The sequence below is a fragment of the Lepidochelys olivacea genome, assembly GCF_965140295.1.
Source record: "Lepidochelys olivacea isolate rLepOli2 genome assembly, chromosome: 23".
Classification (NCBI taxonomy): Eukaryota; Metazoa; Chordata; order Testudines; family Cheloniidae; genus Lepidochelys; species Lepidochelys olivacea.
Window position 1 is genome coordinate 1,033,090 of NC_140433.1, and position 17,930 is coordinate 1,051,019.

Here is a 17,930-nt window from a genome sequence, read left to right on the forward strand (position 1 = left end):
CAGGCTGCAGGCTGGCGGGGTCAGCCCCTTGCTGCCCCTGCGTCTGGGCGTGTGACGCTGCCCGATGGTGCCCAGCACAGGGCTCAGTCACGTCCCCCTGGCATGGCCACTGGGGAGCCCCGGGCACGGGTCAGCCTGGGCTATGCCGGGCACACAGCGCACGAGGGGCCGGTGTCACCCCAGGGTGCGGTCCGGCCGCAGGAAGTGCCCCGAACCCCAGAATCTACCATGCTCCCAGCACCCCCGGGTGAGTGTCAGGGTTACCTGGCGCCCAGGAGCACCGGGCTGCGGGGACGGGGCGGATCTGGGCTGGCTTGAGCCCCAGGCCGCTGGGGGAACCTCCTGCCTGCCCTTCCCGCAGAGGGCACCATGGGCCAGCCCCAGCTCTCCCAGGTAGCCCATGCTGTTCGGCTTAGCCCTCGGCACAGGCCAGGGTGGATGGGGGCTGATGCTGCTCCAGAGCAGCCAGCCCCCGTCACAGGAGTTTGCACAGGGTCTAGGCCCCCCGAGGGCCGAGTGGGACTTAGGCTTTGGGGGACCACAGGAGGCCCCTCCCCTGCTCAGCCACTCCCCCCTCAGCTCTCCCCCTTCCTGGCTTTCAGCCGCAGCTCCCACAGGGCCGGCTCCTCTCCCAGCCCGGCCCGGAACAGGGGCAGAGTTGCCCGCTGGGTGTGGGGCCTGGCCAACCCTGCGTGTTCCAGTAACGCCCGGGGCCCCACACGCAGGGATTGGGCCCCACAGGTGTGCCAGGGAGCTGGGCCTGCCCCACGCCTGCTGCCGAGGGACAGGCCTGGAGCCCGGCCCTTAGCTGCCAGGAGAGGGGGCTGGACCGCGCTGCGAGTTCAGCACGCCACTGAGGTTGAGCGGGGGGCCCGGCCCAGCCCGGCCCCCAGACACAGACACGCAGGCGGAGCGTGGGAATGCGGGTGTATTTGCCATGGAAGCCCCCTATTGAAACAGGCAGCGGGGCCCCACCCCCAGCACAGCGCCCCCTATTGCTGCCAATAGGCTTTGGCTTGCTAAGGGCTGGGAGGAGCCACCAGGCTTAGGCCCCACCTACCAGCCAATGACCTTTTCACACCTGCATTAGGATTTGCCCCTCCTGGGTTGCCCCAGACCACTGAGCCAGCACCTGAGGGGCCCAGCACCATGCAGGGTGCATGGGCATGCGCAGGGCACAGAGGGGGCAGGGGAGGGGGGCAGAGGGAGCCCCCAGGAGGAAGAAGACCAGCGAACCCATTGCTCTGTGAATAGAGCGCGATCCTGCCTCGCGGACGGTCCCAGGCCCGCCCCAGGGGGGCAGCCCCCCCTTTCTCTGCCAGCCCCCGCAGGACGCGGCTGCAGTGGGATCCGGCCCCCGCCCCACACGGCTTGCGGCAGGTCCCACGGGTGGAAGAGTCCAGGGCATCGGCCAGCCAGCTAAGCTGAGCAGAGCCTGAGTCGGGCAGCGGGCGTAAGGCCTCCGTGGTGAGTCAGTCCCGGCCGGGCCGGAGTCCCCAGGCCACTCCGCGGATGCTAAAATGAGGTCTCGTTCAGCCGGGCTTTGGGCGCCGCCAGCGGGACGATGGGCAGGGCCTCGCTGGCCACCGAGGGGGAGGAGGAGCCGGACCCTGGCAGGGCGGGGGGCAGGGTCCTGACAGAGGGGGTGGGGCTGGCTCCGGAGGGCCTGCGGGCCGGCATGCCGGGGGCACGTAGCAAGACCTTGCCCTTTGCTCCAAGGCGCCCTCCGTCGGGCTCCCCGACCGGGCCAGGCCTCCTGGCCTCGAGCCCGGAGGAGCGGGCCAGCTCGTGGCACCGCTCGACGAAGCTGCCCCCACCATGCAGCCCGTGGGGAGCCCGGGGGTTGCCATCCGGTCCATCCGCTGGCCGCCGGGGGCAAGGCTCCGGCGCGGGGCCGTCACCGCAGTTCAGGGAGCTCTGGCTGGCCGTCAGCGCCGCGAAGGGGCCCTCGCGGGCCCTGGGCAGCAGCAGGCTCCCGCGGGCAGCGCTCAGCAGGAGCCCGGCGCTGCCAGCCCCCTTGGCGGGTCTGTCTCGGGCGCCATCACTCCCCTGGGACTGGAGGCTGTCGGGAGAGGAGAGGGGCCAGGCGTTAGCCAGCCAGGCAGGCAGAGCTCACGCAGAACCGAGCGGCTCTCTGCAGCCCCACATGGGCCCAGGGCGGCCAGTACCGGCCCGGCTGTGAGACGCCAGTGCGTGGAGCCCAGTTTAACCGGGCGCCCCCCAGACCTGGCGTAGCTCTGCCAGCAGGAGCCCAGCCCGCAGCCCTGGGCTCCCCGGGGCCCCCTGTACCTGGTGCTGGAGGCCCGGGGCGTGCCGGGGTGGGCGAAGGAGCAAGCTGGGCTCATGTCCGGGGTGCGCGTCAGGGCCAGGTCACACTGCTCCAGCTGCTGCAGCAGCTCCTCCTCCGTCAGGCCCCCCACCTCTGAAAGGGAGGGGGCAGAGCACAGGTCAGGCTGCCACGCGCCGGGGGGGGAGCACCCCCCAGTGCCAGGGAGCCCCTGCAGCACAGGGGCCAGGGGCGAGAAGGCGACGGGTACCTGGCGGCTTGCCCAGCATCTCCATGGCCGTGGTCAGGTCCCACATCTGCAGGCTGCCGTTGGCGTGGCCCGTGAAGAGGTAACGGCGCGGGCGGGAGCCGATGCGGCTGGAGCCTTCGCACTCGTGCACCGTGAAGGCGGTGATGGCCGTGCCGTCCACGGAGCGCACCTCGCAGATCCTGGGGCAGGGGCAGGGCGGGAGCTGGGGGCCAGGACGCCTGGGTTCTTTCCCCCCGCTCAGCCACGGGCCCTATGGGACCTCGGGCAGAGCCCGCCCTCCCGGTGCCCGTCTCCCCTTTGTACAGAGAGGCTCCGCCACCCCCCATCCCTCGGGGCCCCTCCACCACGGAGCCTCCCCTGCCAGATGCAGCGCCAGCCACGGCGGGCAGCCGCGAGCCACGTGACCCACCCTACCCCCAGCCGGGCCGTGTGGCCCCTTGACCCAGGCTCGGGGCCCCCCAGGTACCTCTTGCCGGTGGAGGAGAGACGCACGAAGACCTGGCTGGCGTCTGGAACCACCTTCTGGATGAAAACCTGCTGATCGTCCCGCTCCCCGAAGGGCCCTGCCGAGAGCTGCCGGTCAGTGCCCCTGGCCTCTGCCCCAGGGCAGGGACACGCCCGCGCCTCCTGCCCCCCGCGCCCCCTGCCCCCCACTGCCCCCACCCCGTTCCCGAGCTCCGTCACCGCCCCCCCTTCCCCCCGTGCCCCCCAGCGCCGTCACCGCGCCCCCTGCCCCCCGTGCCCCCCAGCGCCGTCACCCCCTGGCATCACCCACCAATGTCGGTACCAGCGCTGCAGCCCGCGTGCCCGTCAATGTCCTCCAGGGACAGGATCTTGAAGGAGGCCAGCGGGGTGGAGCCCGGCTGCGTGGAGATCATGCCGCGGAAGCGCGTCACCGTCCAGGTGCGGACGTGGTTGTTATCGGCACAGACTGGAGGCCAGGGGGACAGACTCGTTTAACCAAAGGCTCCCTGAACCCCCTTGCCTAAGGGGCTCCCTTCCCCCATCACGAACAGGGCACCAGCTGGGCCCCTCACTCCTGACCCACAGCCCCCTGCTACCCGCCCCTCCCGCTAGCCCAGCCGGTGCCCCTCACTCCCGACCTGCAGCCCACGCTGTCCCAGCCCTGGGTCCTCTCCCCCCGCCCAGCCGGTGCCCCTCAACACAGCAGCACAGCCCCCCCAGCCCCGTTGCCTGGCGGCACCTACCCGAGATGAGGTGCTTCTCGGACAGCATGATCCTGGTGACGGGGCTGCGGTGCACGGTGAAGGTCTGGAAGAGCTGGGGCCCCGAGCCCACGGTCTCCGGGTGCTGCACGATCACCCGCACCGTCCCCGAGCTGGTGCCATAGGCGATCTCGATCCAGTTCCCGCTGTCGCCTGTGGGGCCCCATGTCAGCCGGGGAGAGCTCCCCCCGTCCCCCCCGCCGGGTTAGGGCCCCGCCCTCAAGCCATGGTTCAGTGGGGGGCCACGGGGAGGGGAGTTGGAACATCAAATGCACTATGGGGACCACAATGGGGGGTGGGGGGGGGGAGTCAGGACGCCTGGGTTCTCTCTCCAGCTCTGGGAGGGGAGTGGGACCTAGTGGTTAGAACGGGGGGGGGCTGGGAGCCAGGACTCCTGGGTTCATTACTGACTCCCCGGATGGCCGGGGACAAATCCTTTTCCTTCCGCAGCTTGAGGCTGAATCCTGGATTCTGCGGCGGGCCAGGGCCGGGGGGCCGGGGGGCGGGCCGGGGGGCTGGGGGCCGGGGGGCGGGGCCGGCCCCTTACTTGTCTTGGGGGTGAGGTAGACGCTGAGGGCGGTGACAGCGTCCTCCGCGGGGTCGCGGTACAGCTCCGTCACCAGCAGGTCGTTGTCCTTCATGCGGAGGGGGAACTTCTGCACATCTGGGGACGGGGGCACGTGTCAGGGCAGCCCCAGCCCCGGCCAGCCCGGCGGGGCCAGAGCGATGCCCACGCTGCCCACAGGGCCTGCCCCTGGCCGGTGCCCGGCCCCTCCTGAGACACGCCCGTCGGCACAAGGCGGCAACAGGGCGCGGCGAGGCCCAGGCCGGGGGCTCCCCCCCGCAACCCATCACCACGCAGGGGACGGGGATCAGCTCCCAGCTCTGCCCCTGCCCCGCGGGGCCCCTCCGCAGCTGGCAGAGCCTGGCCCTGGGGGGCGAGCGGCTGCCCCTGCCCCACCCCATCCCGCCCCCAGCTCTGCCCTGCTCTACCCCACCCCCAAGCTGCCCCCGCCCCGCCCCCAGGCCACCCCGCCCCAGGCTCTGCCCCGCTCTACCCTGCCCCGCCCCACCCCGCCCCCAGGCTGCCCCCGCCCCAGGCTCTGTCCTGCCCCACCCCGCCCCAGGCTCTGCCCCGCCCCGCCCCCAGGCTGCCCCCGCCCCAGGCTCTGCCCCCACCCCGCCCCCAAGCTGCCCCCGCCCCGCCCCAGGCTCTGCCCCACCCCGCCCCCAGGCTGCCCCCGCCCCGCTCACCCACGTAGTAGATGGAGCCGTTGTGGCAGCCCAGCAGCAGGAAGGTGCCGGCCGCGTCGTAGCTGCTGATGGGAACCACGTCCTGGATCTGCCGGGGGGCCAAGAAGGAACCTGCTCAGTCACGCCCCCCTCAGCTCACACTGTGGCCCCCCCCAGCTCCCCCAGCCATGCCCCCTGCTTGCCCTGCGTCCCCCCCACAGCTCCCCCCGCTTACCCTGCGTCCCCCCACAGCTCCTCCCCAGCCATGCCCCCGTTCGCCCTGCGTCCCCCCACAGTTCCCCACCCAGACATGCCCGCTTGCCCAGCGTCCCCCCCAGCTTCCCCCCGCTCACCCTGCATCCCCCCCACAGCTCCCCGCCCAGCCATGCCCCCTGCTTGCCCTGCGTCCCCCCCACAGCTTCCCGCCCAGCCATGCCCCCTGCTTGCCCTGCGTCCCCCCCACAGCTCCCCGCCCAGCCATGCCTCCCGCTCGCCCTGTCCCCCCCCACAGCTCCCCACCCAGCCATGCCCACCGCTCGCCCTGCGTCCCCCCACAGCTCCCCCCGCTCACCCCGCAGCTGCCCCGTCTCACGGTTCCCAGGGCTCTCTGCTGAGCGCTCCGCGCCCGCGGCTCCCCCCCCAGGCTGCCCCCCTCACCTGCCAGTGCTTGGTGACGGCGTTCCAGACACCGATCTTGCCCGTGTGGCTGGTGGCGATGAGCTGGCTGCCCACGAAGAAAAGCGCCTCCACCGGGACCCCCAGGTGGAACACGCCTGGCCGGGGAGAGGAACCGTGAGGGGGACCGCCCAGGGCCCCCCCGCGCTGAGCTCCCCCCACCCCTCGCTGAGCTCCTCGCCCCTGCCCAGTTCCCCGTGCTGAGCCCCCCTATACCCCACCCCTCGCCGAGCCCCCTGCGCTGAGCCCCCCATACCCCACCCTGCCCAGCCCCCCTCGCTGAGCCCCCCTATACCTCACCCCTCGCCGAGACCCCCTCACTGAGCCCCCCTATTCCTCACCCCACGCTGAACCCCCCTCGCCGAGCCCCCCTATACCCCACCCCTCGCCGAGCCCCCATACCCCACCCCACCCCTCGCCGAGCCTCCCTCGCTGAGCCCCCCATACCCCACCCCGAGCCCCCCTTGCTGAGCTCCTCCTCCACCCAGCCCCACTCGCTGAGCCTCCCTATACCCCACCCCTCACCGAGCCCCCCGCGCTGAGCCCCCCTGTACCCCACCCCGAGCCCCCCGCCCCCTCACCGATCTCGCTGCCGTTGCCGTCGGCCGGCAGGGCCCAGAGGATGATCTCGCTGCAGGACGCCACGGCCACCATCTTGTCCTGCTCGCCCAGCGACCCGCCCAGCACTTTGGCATTCAGGGCCACCCGCTCGATGACCCAGTCCAGCCGCGGGCTGCAGAACACCTGCTGCCAGCCCGACGTCTCCTTCATCCTGGGGGCCAGAGCAGGCGTCAGGCCGGGGCTGGCCCCAGCCGTGCCCGGGGGGAGAGGGAGGGTTGTGCTGCAGGGGTCAGGGGCTCCGGGGTCTGTTCGCAGCGGGACCCCCGTGGCCGGGGAGGCAGGAGACCCATGCGGTTACCTGTAGCACACGAGGAACTGGGCGTAGGCCACAGCGATCCAGTTATGGTGCCCGCAGACGATTCGGACCATGCCGGGGTCACTGGCCAGCCCTGGGGCGGGAAGGCAGAGACCAGCACAAAGGAGGAATGGAGTACGGCTCAGATGGCACACGGCAGATCAGTGACAGGGCCAGGAGAGAACCCAGGCGTCCTGGCTGCCAGGGCCCCTGCTCTAACCACCAGACCCCGCTCCCCACCCACAGCCGGGGAGAGAACCCAGGCGTCCTGGCTGCCAGGGCCCCTGCTCTAACCACCAGACCCCGCTCCCCACCCACAGCCGGGGAGAGAACCCAGGCGTCCTGGCTGCCAGGGCCCCTGCTCTAACCACCAGACCCCGCTCCCCACCCACAGCCAGGGAGAGAACCCAGGTGTCCTGGCTCCCAGGGCCCCTGCTCTAACCACCAGACCCCGATCCCCACCCACAGCCAGGGAGAGAACCCAGGCGTCCTGGCACCCCCCCGGCCTTGCCCCGCTGTAACCACTAGCCCCCAGGGCTCTTCCAGACCAGGCAGCTGGAGAACGAGGAGCTCCCCCAATCCCGCCCCCAGGGCCCCCGTACCTGCCCCGAGGCCCCGCTCCTCCAGCAGGCGGCCCAGCAGCCCGGCCTGGCCCAGGGTGGGGGGCAGGGTGTTGCTGCGGCGCACGGGGGCCCTCTCGGCGGCGCTGTGCAGCCGGGCGGCCACCTGCGGCCCTGCCACGCTGTGCCGGTTACGCCGCTTGGCGGGGAACACTGCAAGAGGGGGGGCCGTGGGACCATTGGGGGGGGCCCATCAGAGCCAAGCCGCCCCCACCCAGCCCCTCCCCCGCCCCGCCCGTCTCCGACCACACCCAGCCCGTCTCCGCCCCCACCCAGCCCAGCCAGTCCCCGCCCCACCCAGCCCCTCCCCCGCCCAGCCCGTCTCCGCCCCCACCCAGCCCCTCCCCCGCCCAGCCCGTCTCCTCCCCCGCCCCACCCAGCCCCTCCCCCGCCCCGCCCCGCCCGTCTCCGACCACACCCAGCCCAGCCAGTCCCCGCCCCGCCCAGCCCCTCCCCCGCCCCGCCCGTCTCCGCCCTCCGTCACTTGGCCCAGGGCGCAGCACCCACCTGGGGGGGGCAGGTAGCCATTGAAGAGGACGCTCCCGCAGGCCGAGCGGTCAAGCTCCTCGCGCAGCTGCAGGCGACGCACTGGGCAGGAGAGGGGCAGGGGGTCAGCTGCAGACCGCCCCCCCGACCTGTGCCCCCCCGCGCCGTTCCCAGCGGGGTGATCCCGTCCCCCCCGCCCCCCTCACCGTACCCAGCGGGGTGATCCCGTCCCCCCGTCCCCCCCCCGTGCCGTACCCAGCGGGGTGATCCCGTCCCCCCCGTGCCGTACCCAGCGGGGTGATCCCGTCCCCCCCTGTGCCGTACCCAGCGGGGTGATCCCGTCCCCCCCTGTGCCGTACCCAGTGGGGTGATCCCATCCCCCCTCCCCCCTCGCCGTACCCAGCGGGGTGATCCCGTCCCCCCATCCCCCCCCGTGCCGTACCCAGCGGGGTGATCCCGTCCCCCGTCCCCCCCTGTGCCGTACCCAGCGGGGTGATCCCGTCCCCCCCGTGCCGTACCCAGCGGGGTGATCCCGTCCCCCGTCCCCCCCTGTGCCGTACCCAGCGGGGTGATCCCGTCCCCCCCTGTGCCGTACCCAGCGGGGTGATCCCGTCCCCCGTCCCCCCCTGTGCCGTACCCAGCGGGGTGATCCCGTCCCCCCCTGTGCCATACCCAGTGGGGTGATCCCATCCCCCCTCCCCCCTCGCCGTACCCAGCGGGGTGATCCCGTCCCCCCGTCCCCCCCCTCGCCGTACCCAGCGGGGTGATCCCGTCCCCCCGTGCTCCCCCCGTGCCGTTCCCAGCGGGGTGATCCCGTCCCCCCCCATGCCGTACCCAGCGGGGTGATGCCATCCCCCCGCCCCCCCCCCGTGCCGTACCCAGCGGGGTGATCCCGTCCCCCCCCGTGCCGTACCCAGTGGGGTGATCCCGTCCCCCAGTAACCCCCCGCGCCGTTCCCAGCGGGGTGATCCCATCCCCCCCGCCCCCCTCGCCGTTCCCAGCGGGGTGATCCCGTCCCCCCCGTGCCGTACCCAGCGGGGTGATCCCATAGAACTCAGCTTCGTGCAGCAGCAGGGAGATGTTGACGCCCCTGGAAAGACACAGCGACAGGCTAGGTCAGGACAGAGGCCGGGACTGGAGCAGCACAAGGCAACACCAGATTTGCCCGGGTTCGGGGCGCACCCCCTGGATGTGTGGGAGCCCCCCACTGCCCCAGGGGCTCAGGCAACGACCCACAGGGCCAGGCGCCGCACAGACCCAGGACGCTGCCTGCAGCCCTGATGGGCTGGGCAGACCCCCCTTTCCCCATTTCCGGGGCCACCGCTGAGGAGGAGGAGCCAGGAACGCCCCAGTGCTCCTGGACATCCCTGGCACAGGGGGTCAGACGCTTTCCCTGCGCCCTGCCCAGGGTGTCAGCACCCGCAGTGCCGTGCCATACCTGGGGTCGAGCTCCTTCGTTCGCAGGAAGTTGAGAATGGGTGCAAAGACGGTGGGGTCTCGGTCGATGAAGATCTGGGGGGGCAGAGAGCAGGTCAGGGGGCGTCTCTCCCATCAGGAGCAGCACACACGGTGCCCCACGAGCCGCACTCCACGCGTCTCAGCCCACGGCCCCATGGCTGGGAGCCCAGCGGGGCCCAAGCTCGCCACACGGGCAGGTCTCCAAAGCGCGGCTGGTGACCGTACAAACCAGTGCCCCAGTGCTCGGTGGCAAGGGGGGCTCTCCTCACAGGCAGGGCAGGCCCCCGTGGGGTGCTAGGGGGCGCTGTGCGGGGCTCAGCAGGGGACGCTCTCCCCTGGCAGGCAGGGCAGGCCCCCGTGGGGTGCTAGGGGGCGCTGTGCGGGGCTCAGCAGGGGACGCTCTCCCCTGGCAGGCAGGGCAGGCCCCCTTGGGGTGCTAGGGAACGCTGTGGGGCAGGGAGTGGGGCAGGGGGCTTGGCAGGGCAGGCCCCGGGGGGTGCTAGGAGGCGCTGTGGGGCAGGGAGCGGGGCGGGGGGCTCAGCAGGGGGTGCTCTCCCCTGGCAGGCACTCAAGAGCTCTGCACAGACAAGGTGACCTCTGGGCTGCCAGATGCCTCGTGCCACAGAGGGACCCTTAATGCTGGGTATGCAGCCGATCTGGCAAGCGGCTCCCGCGACCCGCAGCCCGGCTCCCCACGCTGCAGCCCCGGGGGTAACTCACCGCTCCCGTTTCATCCTTCAGGGTGGAGATCCGGCCACTCAGGAGGCTGGAATTTAAACAGAGACAGAGGTGACTGCTGCTATCCACCCTGCGGGCTGGGGGCCACGCAGGCCCCGACCAAGTGGAAAGGCAATTACAGAACCCCAACCACTATAACCTCAGGGCTGTGACGCCGCACCACCCGCTCCGCTTTGGGCAGAGAACAGGCCGGGTCAGCCCAAAGGTCCTGTCTGCCGACCGTGGTCAGTGCCAGGTGCCCCAGAGGGAATGAACAGAACAGGGAATCACCAAGTGATCCATCCCCTGTCGCCCATTCCCAGCTCCCGGCAAACAGAGGCCAGGGACGCCACTGATGGACCTGTCCGCCATGAATTTATCTAGTACTTTTTTGAACCCGGTTATAGTCTTGGCCTTCACAGCATCTCCTGGCAAGGAGTTCCACAGGTTGACAGTGCCTTGTGTGAAGAAAGACCTCCTTGTGTTTGTTTTAAATCTGCTGCCTGCTAATTTCCTTGTGTTCTGGTTCTTGTGTTGTGGGAAGGAATCAATAAGACATCCTTATTTACTTTCTCCACACCGGCCATGATTTTATAGCCCGCTATCACATCCCCCCTTAGCCGTCTCTTTTCCAAGATGAAAAGTCCCGGTCTTCTTAATCTCTCCTCACACAGCAGCCTTCCATCCCCCGCATCATCGTTGTCGCCCTTTTCTGCACTTTTCCAGTTGCAACAGATCTTGTTTGCGATGGGGCGCCCAGATCTGCAGGCAGCGTTCAAGAGGGGGCGTACCAGGGATTTACACCAAGGCAACCTGACATTTTTTGTTTTATTCTCTCTCCCTTTCCCAGACAGCTTTTCTGACTGCTGCTGCGCACTGAGCGGGCGTTTCCAGACTCCCAGATCTCTCGGGGGGTAGCACCTAATTCAGGCCCCAGGGGTTTGTCGGCAGGGGGTTGGGTGCTGAGGTTTTGCTGCCCCCTGGACCCTTCACTTGTATCGGTTCAGAGCAGACTGATCCCTGGGGAGCAGACTGGGCAGGACCTGACGAGGGCCCCCCAGGCTGGGGCCCTGCGCCTTGCTAGCTGTCGGTGCCAGGGGTGGGGCACAGGACCCAACTCGGTCCCGGGGGAACCAGCAGCCGACAGGAGAGTTCCCATGAGCCCTGCCCGGCGCCGGCCGGCGGCTGCCTGGCCCTGCAGGGCTGTTTGCACCTGCGGCCGCTGGATCGGCGACACGAGAGGCAGGGCCGCCGGGAACCTGGCCCCAGGTGGGCGGAGGGTAATAGGGCAGGTGCCTTGTACCAAACCCAGAGCAAGAGACGCCCAGGGCTGCGATGGGCCGGCTGTGCCGAGGGCGGGCTGCCCCCAAGCCACCGTGCCCCCGCCTGGCCGGGCTAGGGCCCTTCGCGCCCACGCACAGGGACAAGCAGCCGGGCCGGGCTTCTCTGCCCGTCACCTTGAGAAGAACGAATCCGAGATCCAGGTCAGGGTCTGGCGGGACGTGCTGAACCTGCAACGGCAAAGGGCGCAGTGAGCGAGCGGCCGGGCATGCCAGGGGGACACGGAGCCTATGGAGGAGAGTGAAGCGGGGGGGGGGGGGCAGGGCCCGGCACGTGGGGGGGAGTGAAGGGGGCGGGGCCCGGCCGGGGGGGGAGTGAAGGGGGCGGGGCCCGGGGGGAGTGAAGGGGGGGCGGGGCCCGGCCCGGGGGGAGGAGTGAAGGCGGGTGTCGGGGAGGGGGATCCCGTGGACGGGGGGTCCCGTGGGGGCGGGGCCGGGCGGGAGAGAAGGGGGGCGGGGCCCGGCCCGGGGGGGCGAATGAAGGGGGCGGGCACGGGGGGAGTGAAGGGGGCGGGGCCCGGCCCGGGGGGGGAGTGAAGGGGGCGGGGCCCGGCCCGGGGGGGGAGTGAGGGCGGGTGTCGGGGGGGGGCGGGGATCCCGTGGACGGGGGGTCCCGTGGGGGCGGGGCCGGGCGGGAGTGAAGGGGGCGGGGCCCGGCCGGGGGCGGGTGAAGGGGGCGGGGCCCGGCCCGGGGGGAGTGAAGGGGCCCGGCCCGGGGGGTGAAGGGGGCGGGGCCGGGGGAGTGAAGGGGCGGGGCCCGGCCCGGGGGGGGGGGCGGGGATCCCGTGGACGGGGGTCCCGTGGGGGCGGGGCCGGGGGGAGTGAAGGGGCGGGGCCCGGCCCGGGGGGGGGAGTGAGGGCGGGTGTCGGGGGGGGCGGGGATCCCGTGGACGGGGGTCCCGTGGGGGCGGGGCCGGGGGGAGTGAAGGGGGCGGGGCCCGGCCCGGGGGGGGTGAAGGGGGCGGGGCCCGGCCCGGTGGGGGGAGTGAGGGCGGGTGTCGGGGGGGGCGGGGGTCCCGTGGACGGGGGGTCCCGTGGGGGCGGGTCCGGGGGGGGAGTGAAGGGGGCGGGGCCCGGCCCGGGGGGGGGAGTGAGGGCGGGTGTCGGGGGGGGCGGGGGTCCCGTGGACGGGGGGTCCCGTGGGGGCGGGGCCGGGGGGGGAGTGAAGGGGGCGGGGCCCGGCCCGGGGGGAGTGAAGGGGGCGGGGCCCGGCCCGGGGGGGGGAGTGAAGGGGGCGGGGCCCGGCCCGGGGGGGGGAGTGAAGGGGGCGGGGCCCGGCCCGGGGGGGGAGTGAGGGCGGGTGTCGGGGGGGGTGGGGCGGGGGTCCCGTGGACGGGGGGTCCCGTGGGGGCGGGGCCGGGGGCCGCTCGCCTCTTGCCCCCCACGTTGAGCTGGATCAGCTCCGCGCCCGACCGCGCGCTCCCGCCTGGCGCCGCCATGTCCGCGCCCGCGCCCCGCTTCCGCCCCCGCCCCCGCCCCGCCGGGGACACGCCCACCCCGCGCGCTGATTGGTCTCCGCCTCGCCCCGGGCCCGCCCACCCCGCGCGCTGATTGGTCCCCGCCTCAACCTGGGCCCGCTCGCCCTGCGCGCTGATTGGCCCTTAAGTCGCCCCGGCCACCCACCCCGCACACTGATTGGCCCCCGACTAGGGCCTGCCCACCTCGCGCGCTAATTGGCCCCCGCCTCGTCCCGGGCCCGCCCACCCCGCGCGCTGATTGGCCTCCGCTTCGCCCCGGCCCGCCCCCCCCAAGCCGGCTCTGCCTCCGTCCCACCCCTTAAAGGGGCATGCCCCGCAGAGGAGGAAGTGGACCCCTCCGCACCGCTCGCTTGACCCCGACCCGCTCCTGCCCCTCCCTTCCCCACCTCCCCGGCCCCGTGACCGGCTCTGACCCCTCGGGGGGCGGCACGTGCGTCACCGCGACCCCCCGGGCAGAGTCCGCAGCCGGGGGGGCCCGTCACTGAGGCGCCGGGGCAGGGGGCGGGGTCAGGGCCTGTCCCGGCGCGGGGGGGGGCAGCGGCACCCCCTCCCCCCACCTGCCCCCGCCCCTTCCCCGCAACCCCCTCTGCCCCCCCAGCTGCCCCCGCAACCCCCTCTGCCCCCGCCCCTCCCCCTTCCCCGCAACCCCCTCTGCCCCCCCCTTCCCCGCTGGCCCCTCTCTTCCCCCCTCCCCCCAGCTGCCCCCACCCTTCCCCCCTTCACCGCTCCCCCTTCACTCCCCACCCCCCAGCTGCCCCCGCCCCTCCCCCGCAACCCCCTCTGCCCCCCCAGCTGCCCCCGCCCCCCCCTTCCCCGCTGGCCCCTCTCTTCCCCCCTTCACCGCTCCCCCTTCACTCCCCACCCCCCAGCTGCCCCCGCAACCCCCTCTGCCCCCCCAGCTGCCCCCGCCCCCCCTTCCCCGCTGGCCCCTCTCTTCCCCCCTCCCCCCAGCTTCCCCCCCTTCCCCCCTTCCCCGCTCCCCCTTCACTCCCCACCCCCAGCTGCCCCCACCCTTCCCCCTTCAGTCTCACCCCTCAGCTGCCCCCCCAGCTGTCCTCACCCCTCCCCATCCCTTCCCCCCCTTCACTCCCCACCCCCCTGCAGGTCCCCTGCCCCCCCGACCCCCAATGCTGCCCCTGGGAATTTGCTCCTTGGTTCTCGTCCAGCTTCAGCCCCCGGCTGCTGGGTTGCCCTGGGCCTGCGAGACGAGTCCTCGGCCCCCTCCCCGGGCAGGGGGCTGGAGTCGCCCCCAAGCCCCGCTCCCGGCTGCGCCCTCTGCACGCAAACGGCACCGGGCGGCTCGCTGGCCCCCGGACTCTCCGGCCAGCCCGTCCCCTCTATTGGCTACAAGGCGCGAAGCCCCTTCCCCCCTCGCCGGGGCAGCTGGCCGGGAGCCGCAGAGACGCCGCGCCGCGCCGGGCAGGGTGTGCCAAATGGCGGCAGGTTCCCCAGAGCCGAGTCTGGCCCCTGCCCCATCGCAGCCCGAGCCTCCTCTCGCGCCCTCGCTTGTACGATCTTCGCAGACCGCTCGCCGGTTCCAAAACGCGGCCCTGCCCAAGGCCTTCCAGCACGGGAGAAATAAACTCAAACCCAGCCCGCAAACGCACTCGTTCTCGGGAAGGTTTTCTTTATACAGGAGGAAAAACATGGTTTAGAGCAGTTACACCCTGGCCCCGGCCCCCGGCCCCGCAAGGGAAGGCTGGGGCTGCATGCTCCGGCCAGGGAAGCGGCTTCGTCTTGACTCTCTCCCATGTTGTTGCAAGGAGGCGGGGGCTGGCTGCGGCCCGGCGCGATCTCGGGCTGGCTGCGGGTGGGTATAAAACGGGGCTGGGGGGTGACCCAAAACCGAGGGCGGGTTGGAGGGTGGCTGGGCGCTGCACCGGCAGGCTTGGGGACGCTCTGGGAGCCGGGGGCCCCGGCTCGCTGCCCCTTGAGGGCCGTTAGGGGCAATGCTCCTGAGTGGCAGCACGGGGCCCTGGAGAACTGGACCCCCGGATCCAAGCGTGACCCTGGCTCGGGTCCGCCCCAAGAACCAGCCCCCGAGATGGTCGCCCACTTCACGTCTCTCGCCCCCGGCCCCCTGCGTTGGCCCCGGCCCCAGGCTCCCTTCGAAAGGCCGGGAACCTGGCTACAGCTGGGGCCATTCCCAATGGGGCGTCTCTTCGGTGTCCGTCTGGGCTCGGGGGGGTGGGTGTGAGTCTAGTCCCAGCACAGCGACCTGCAGGGGCAGCTCCTTGGATCCATTCTGGGCTTGACGCTTCCTGGCGCTTTGCTTTCCAGGGCCCTGGGTCCTAAGCCCCAGCCAGCAGCTGGATTCCCGAAGCAGTCGGCCCAGGGGCCCGATCCCCTGACAGTCACCGCCAGGGCCCCAGCCCGGCTCTGCACTGCTGCGAGTGATTGCGGCAGGGCAGGGTCGGGTCAGGCAGGGGCTGTTTTGGCCAAGAACCAGCTGCCCCCTGCCCCGGAGCCTCCCCCAACACTCGGCCGCCTGCCCGTTTATTGCATAAAGACGTGCCCCTCGTGTGACCTTGGAAGAGCCCCCCCCCGGCTCTTCCCGCTGGACCCCGATGCCCGGCGGGCACAGGCCATGGCTGGGGGCCAGGCCGGTCACACACGTGCAGAGCCAGCACTCTGGCTTGTTAATGGCACCGGAGCCCAGCCCACAGCAGCCGGGACCTCTCAACTCTCGCCTGGCCAAAGCAAGGGCCGGTCCTGATCTCCCCAGGTTTGAAGGTGCAGGGGCTGCTGCCCAGGCTCCCCCAGGGGACGGGATTCCCCCTGATGCCCCCCGAGCCGGGTCTCCTGGGGCCTGAAGGCACCGGGTGAGGGCTCCTGGTTGGGGGGACGTGAAGAGGGACCACGGAGGAGGCGACAAAGGAACGGCTCCTCTGGGGCTGCTCCACCATGAGACCTTCCCCCTGCGCCAGGGCAGCGTGTCCCTGCGCCCTGGGGGTGGGCGAGCCGGGGGAGATGGCGCCCAGGGGCCTGGAGCCTTGCTCGGCAGGGGCCCAAACACGGCCTATGCAGGATGGGCGAGGGGGCAGAGGGCTGAGCAGCCCCTGGGGGTACAGAGCCCCCCAGGCCCAGCAGCTCCACCCCTCGCCGTGCCCTGTCCCGGAGCAAATGCTCCAGCCGCCATCCCTGCCCACGGGGCGAGCACCGTGCCCAGGCTGGCAGCGGGGCCGAGCTCCGTTTGCGAGAGACCTGGCCCTATGCGGCTCCGCCTGCGGGCTGGCGGGACAGGGCCGGGGGAGCAGCGCCGGGGCCGAGATCTCCCTGCCCTGCCGCAGGGACGGACCAGTCGCGCATCCGACTTCCCAGGATGGCAACGAAACCCCAGGACCTGTCCAAAGCTGGCAGGAAACCGCGGGATCTGGCCAAGCACTGCCGATGCTGTACTGATCCACACGGCAGGGCAGGCCCGGGATGCTGAAACGTGAGCGTGCATGGACGTGTGTTCACGAGAGTTGGTGTGCAAGGGCATGCACGAGTGGGAGATGGAACCAGGGGCTCAGTGCGGGGCGAGTCTTGGATACCGTGGGTGGCGTCAGGGCCAGGGGCTCTGTGGCTGCGCTGGCCGGTGTGCCAGGCGGGCGTCAGGAGAGCCTGCTCCCCCAGAGGACGAGATGCCAAGCACAGGGTTGCAGGGAGACAGACCAGGCCAGGGAGGCAGGACTCCCTCTCCAAATGCCTGCCCCACCCGGAGCCGTGGGCACTGCCAGTCAGACGGAGGAGAGGTGGTGGCAGAATGGAGAGCCGAGTGAACCCCCGGCCGGTGCCCCCCACCTCGCGCAGGCTGCTCTGGACGAGCCGGGGGCAGAGAATCAGGCTGTCTGAACCCACCCTGGCCAGCGATGGGCCAGAGCGGGGCAGGGCACGCCGGTCCTGGCACAGACTGGGACAGCCAGGAACGCTGGGAAGGACCCATACCTCGAACCCAGGCCCTGTCCCCACAATCCCCGGCTGTGCCAGCCTGGGCTGAGGGTGTAGGGGCCTATGCTGGGCCTTAAGGGGCCAGCACACCATTATATGGACCTGAAGGCCGACCCCAGCCCTGCCCCCTTCCCTCGCCCGCCCGAGAGCTGTGGAAACCCTACACTGTGTGTGCTCAGAACCCGCCCCCGGTGCGACGGGCCCACATTCATAGCGGGCTCAGCAAGAGCCAGGTGCCCAGTTCCCTTATGTGAATTACCCAAAATGCTTAAACCCCCGGGGAGCGTCTACCTGAAAAGCGTCCCATCCCCTCTCCTGCCCCGGAGACGCCAAGCGGCTTCCCAGCCTGGGGAGGGAACAGAACTGCCCGCCCCACTCCAGCCCCTGCACCACGCAGGGAGAGGGGCGATGACTCGGGGTGCGGGGGGGGAGGCTCCTGTATGCCCCCCGGGGGAGGAAATGAATTGGGCCAGGCCTAACGACCCACCGAGGCCCTTCCCCACTGCACAGAGTCTCTGAGTCCCGTGGATTTCCCCACCCAGCCCCGCTCGGTGCCGGCTTTGCATATATCGTCCGGTGGTGAGGAGCCGGGCCGGCCGGCGGCTCCCGATGCCACGAGCTGGACTCCTCCAGGCACCGAACGGGGAACATAGTGCCAAGGTCCCTCCAGCGCCCGGGCGGGGCTGCCCGCATCCTCGCATCCCTTCACGGGTGTGTTTCAGGGCACCCCTCTCCCCGGGGGTCCTGCTCGGTCGCGGTTTCCTGCAGTGGGGCGTGCGGGGGGCCCCCAGGTCCAGGGGCTGTCCGGGATGTGCGCAGGAGGGGGCTGGCTCGGTGCGTGACGTGGAGGGACAACGCTGCAGCCCGTGGGGCGGTGGGGGTCCGCTCTCAGCCCCCCGCACGCTGCCCCGGGCCGCCTCACTTCTTCCTGCCGGACGCGCTGGCCCGCCGGTCGCTCTCCCGCCGGGGGTTGCCCTCGTCGGTGGAGGAGGTGGTGAGCAGCGCCTGGCTCCAGCGGGCGATCTCGGCGTGCTCCTCTGTAGACGCAGCCAGCGCCTGGAGCCAGTTCTTCATCTCCTCCTGCAGGACAGAGAGGCCAGAGCCGCGTGAACCCCCGGCCGGCGCCCCCCACCTCGCGCAGGCTGCTCTGGACGAGCGGGGGGCAGAGGATCGGGCTGTCTGAACCCACCTGGCCCTGGCCCCCCAGTACAGCAGCTGGCTGGGGCTGGCATGCCTGGCTGGCCCCCCAGCGGGCGAAAGTGTCGCAGCTTGGCTTGCGGGAGCGGCTCAGGACCCAGCCTTCCCGGTGCC

General features: G+C 71.9%; 2 protein-coding genes across 4 annotated transcripts in view; both read right to left on the reverse strand.

Annotated features, from left to right (window-relative positions):
• Positions 1–910: 910 nt before the first annotated feature.
• Positions 911–12,669, reverse strand: SHKBP1 (SH3KBP1 binding protein 1). The gene is made up of 18 exons (XM_084612250.1): positions 12,580–12,669; positions 11,326–11,379; positions 9,872–9,917; positions 9,132–9,205; positions 8,725–8,783; positions 7,715–7,795; positions 7,190–7,360; positions 6,591–6,681; positions 6,253–6,443; positions 5,654–5,769; positions 5,018–5,105; positions 4,311–4,427; positions 3,746–3,916; positions 3,313–3,468; positions 3,004–3,100; positions 2,538–2,716; positions 2,290–2,422; positions 911–2,062 (listed from the first exon to the last, which is right to left on the reverse strand). Exons 1-18 carry the CDS (start codon positions 12,645–12,647, stop codon positions 1,516–1,518), a joined length of 2,439 nt encoding a protein of 812 aa, XP_084468376.1. The 5' UTR covers positions 12,648–12,669; the 3' UTR covers positions 911–1,515.
• Positions 12,670–14,296: 1,627 nt separating this feature from the next.
• SPTBN4 (spectrin beta, non-erythrocytic 4) overlaps positions 14,297–17,930 on the reverse strand; it is a 70,734-nt gene continuing 67,100 nt past the window's right edge. For all 3 annotated transcript variants that reach the window (XM_084612243.1, XM_084612244.1, XM_084612245.1), the window contains one exon: positions 14,297–17,699. In XM_084612243.1, coding sequence (XP_084468369.1) covers positions 17,538–17,699 — 162 coding nt within the window. In that variant the 3' untranslated portion in view covers positions 14,297–17,537. The remainder of the gene's footprint in view (positions 17,700–17,930) is intronic.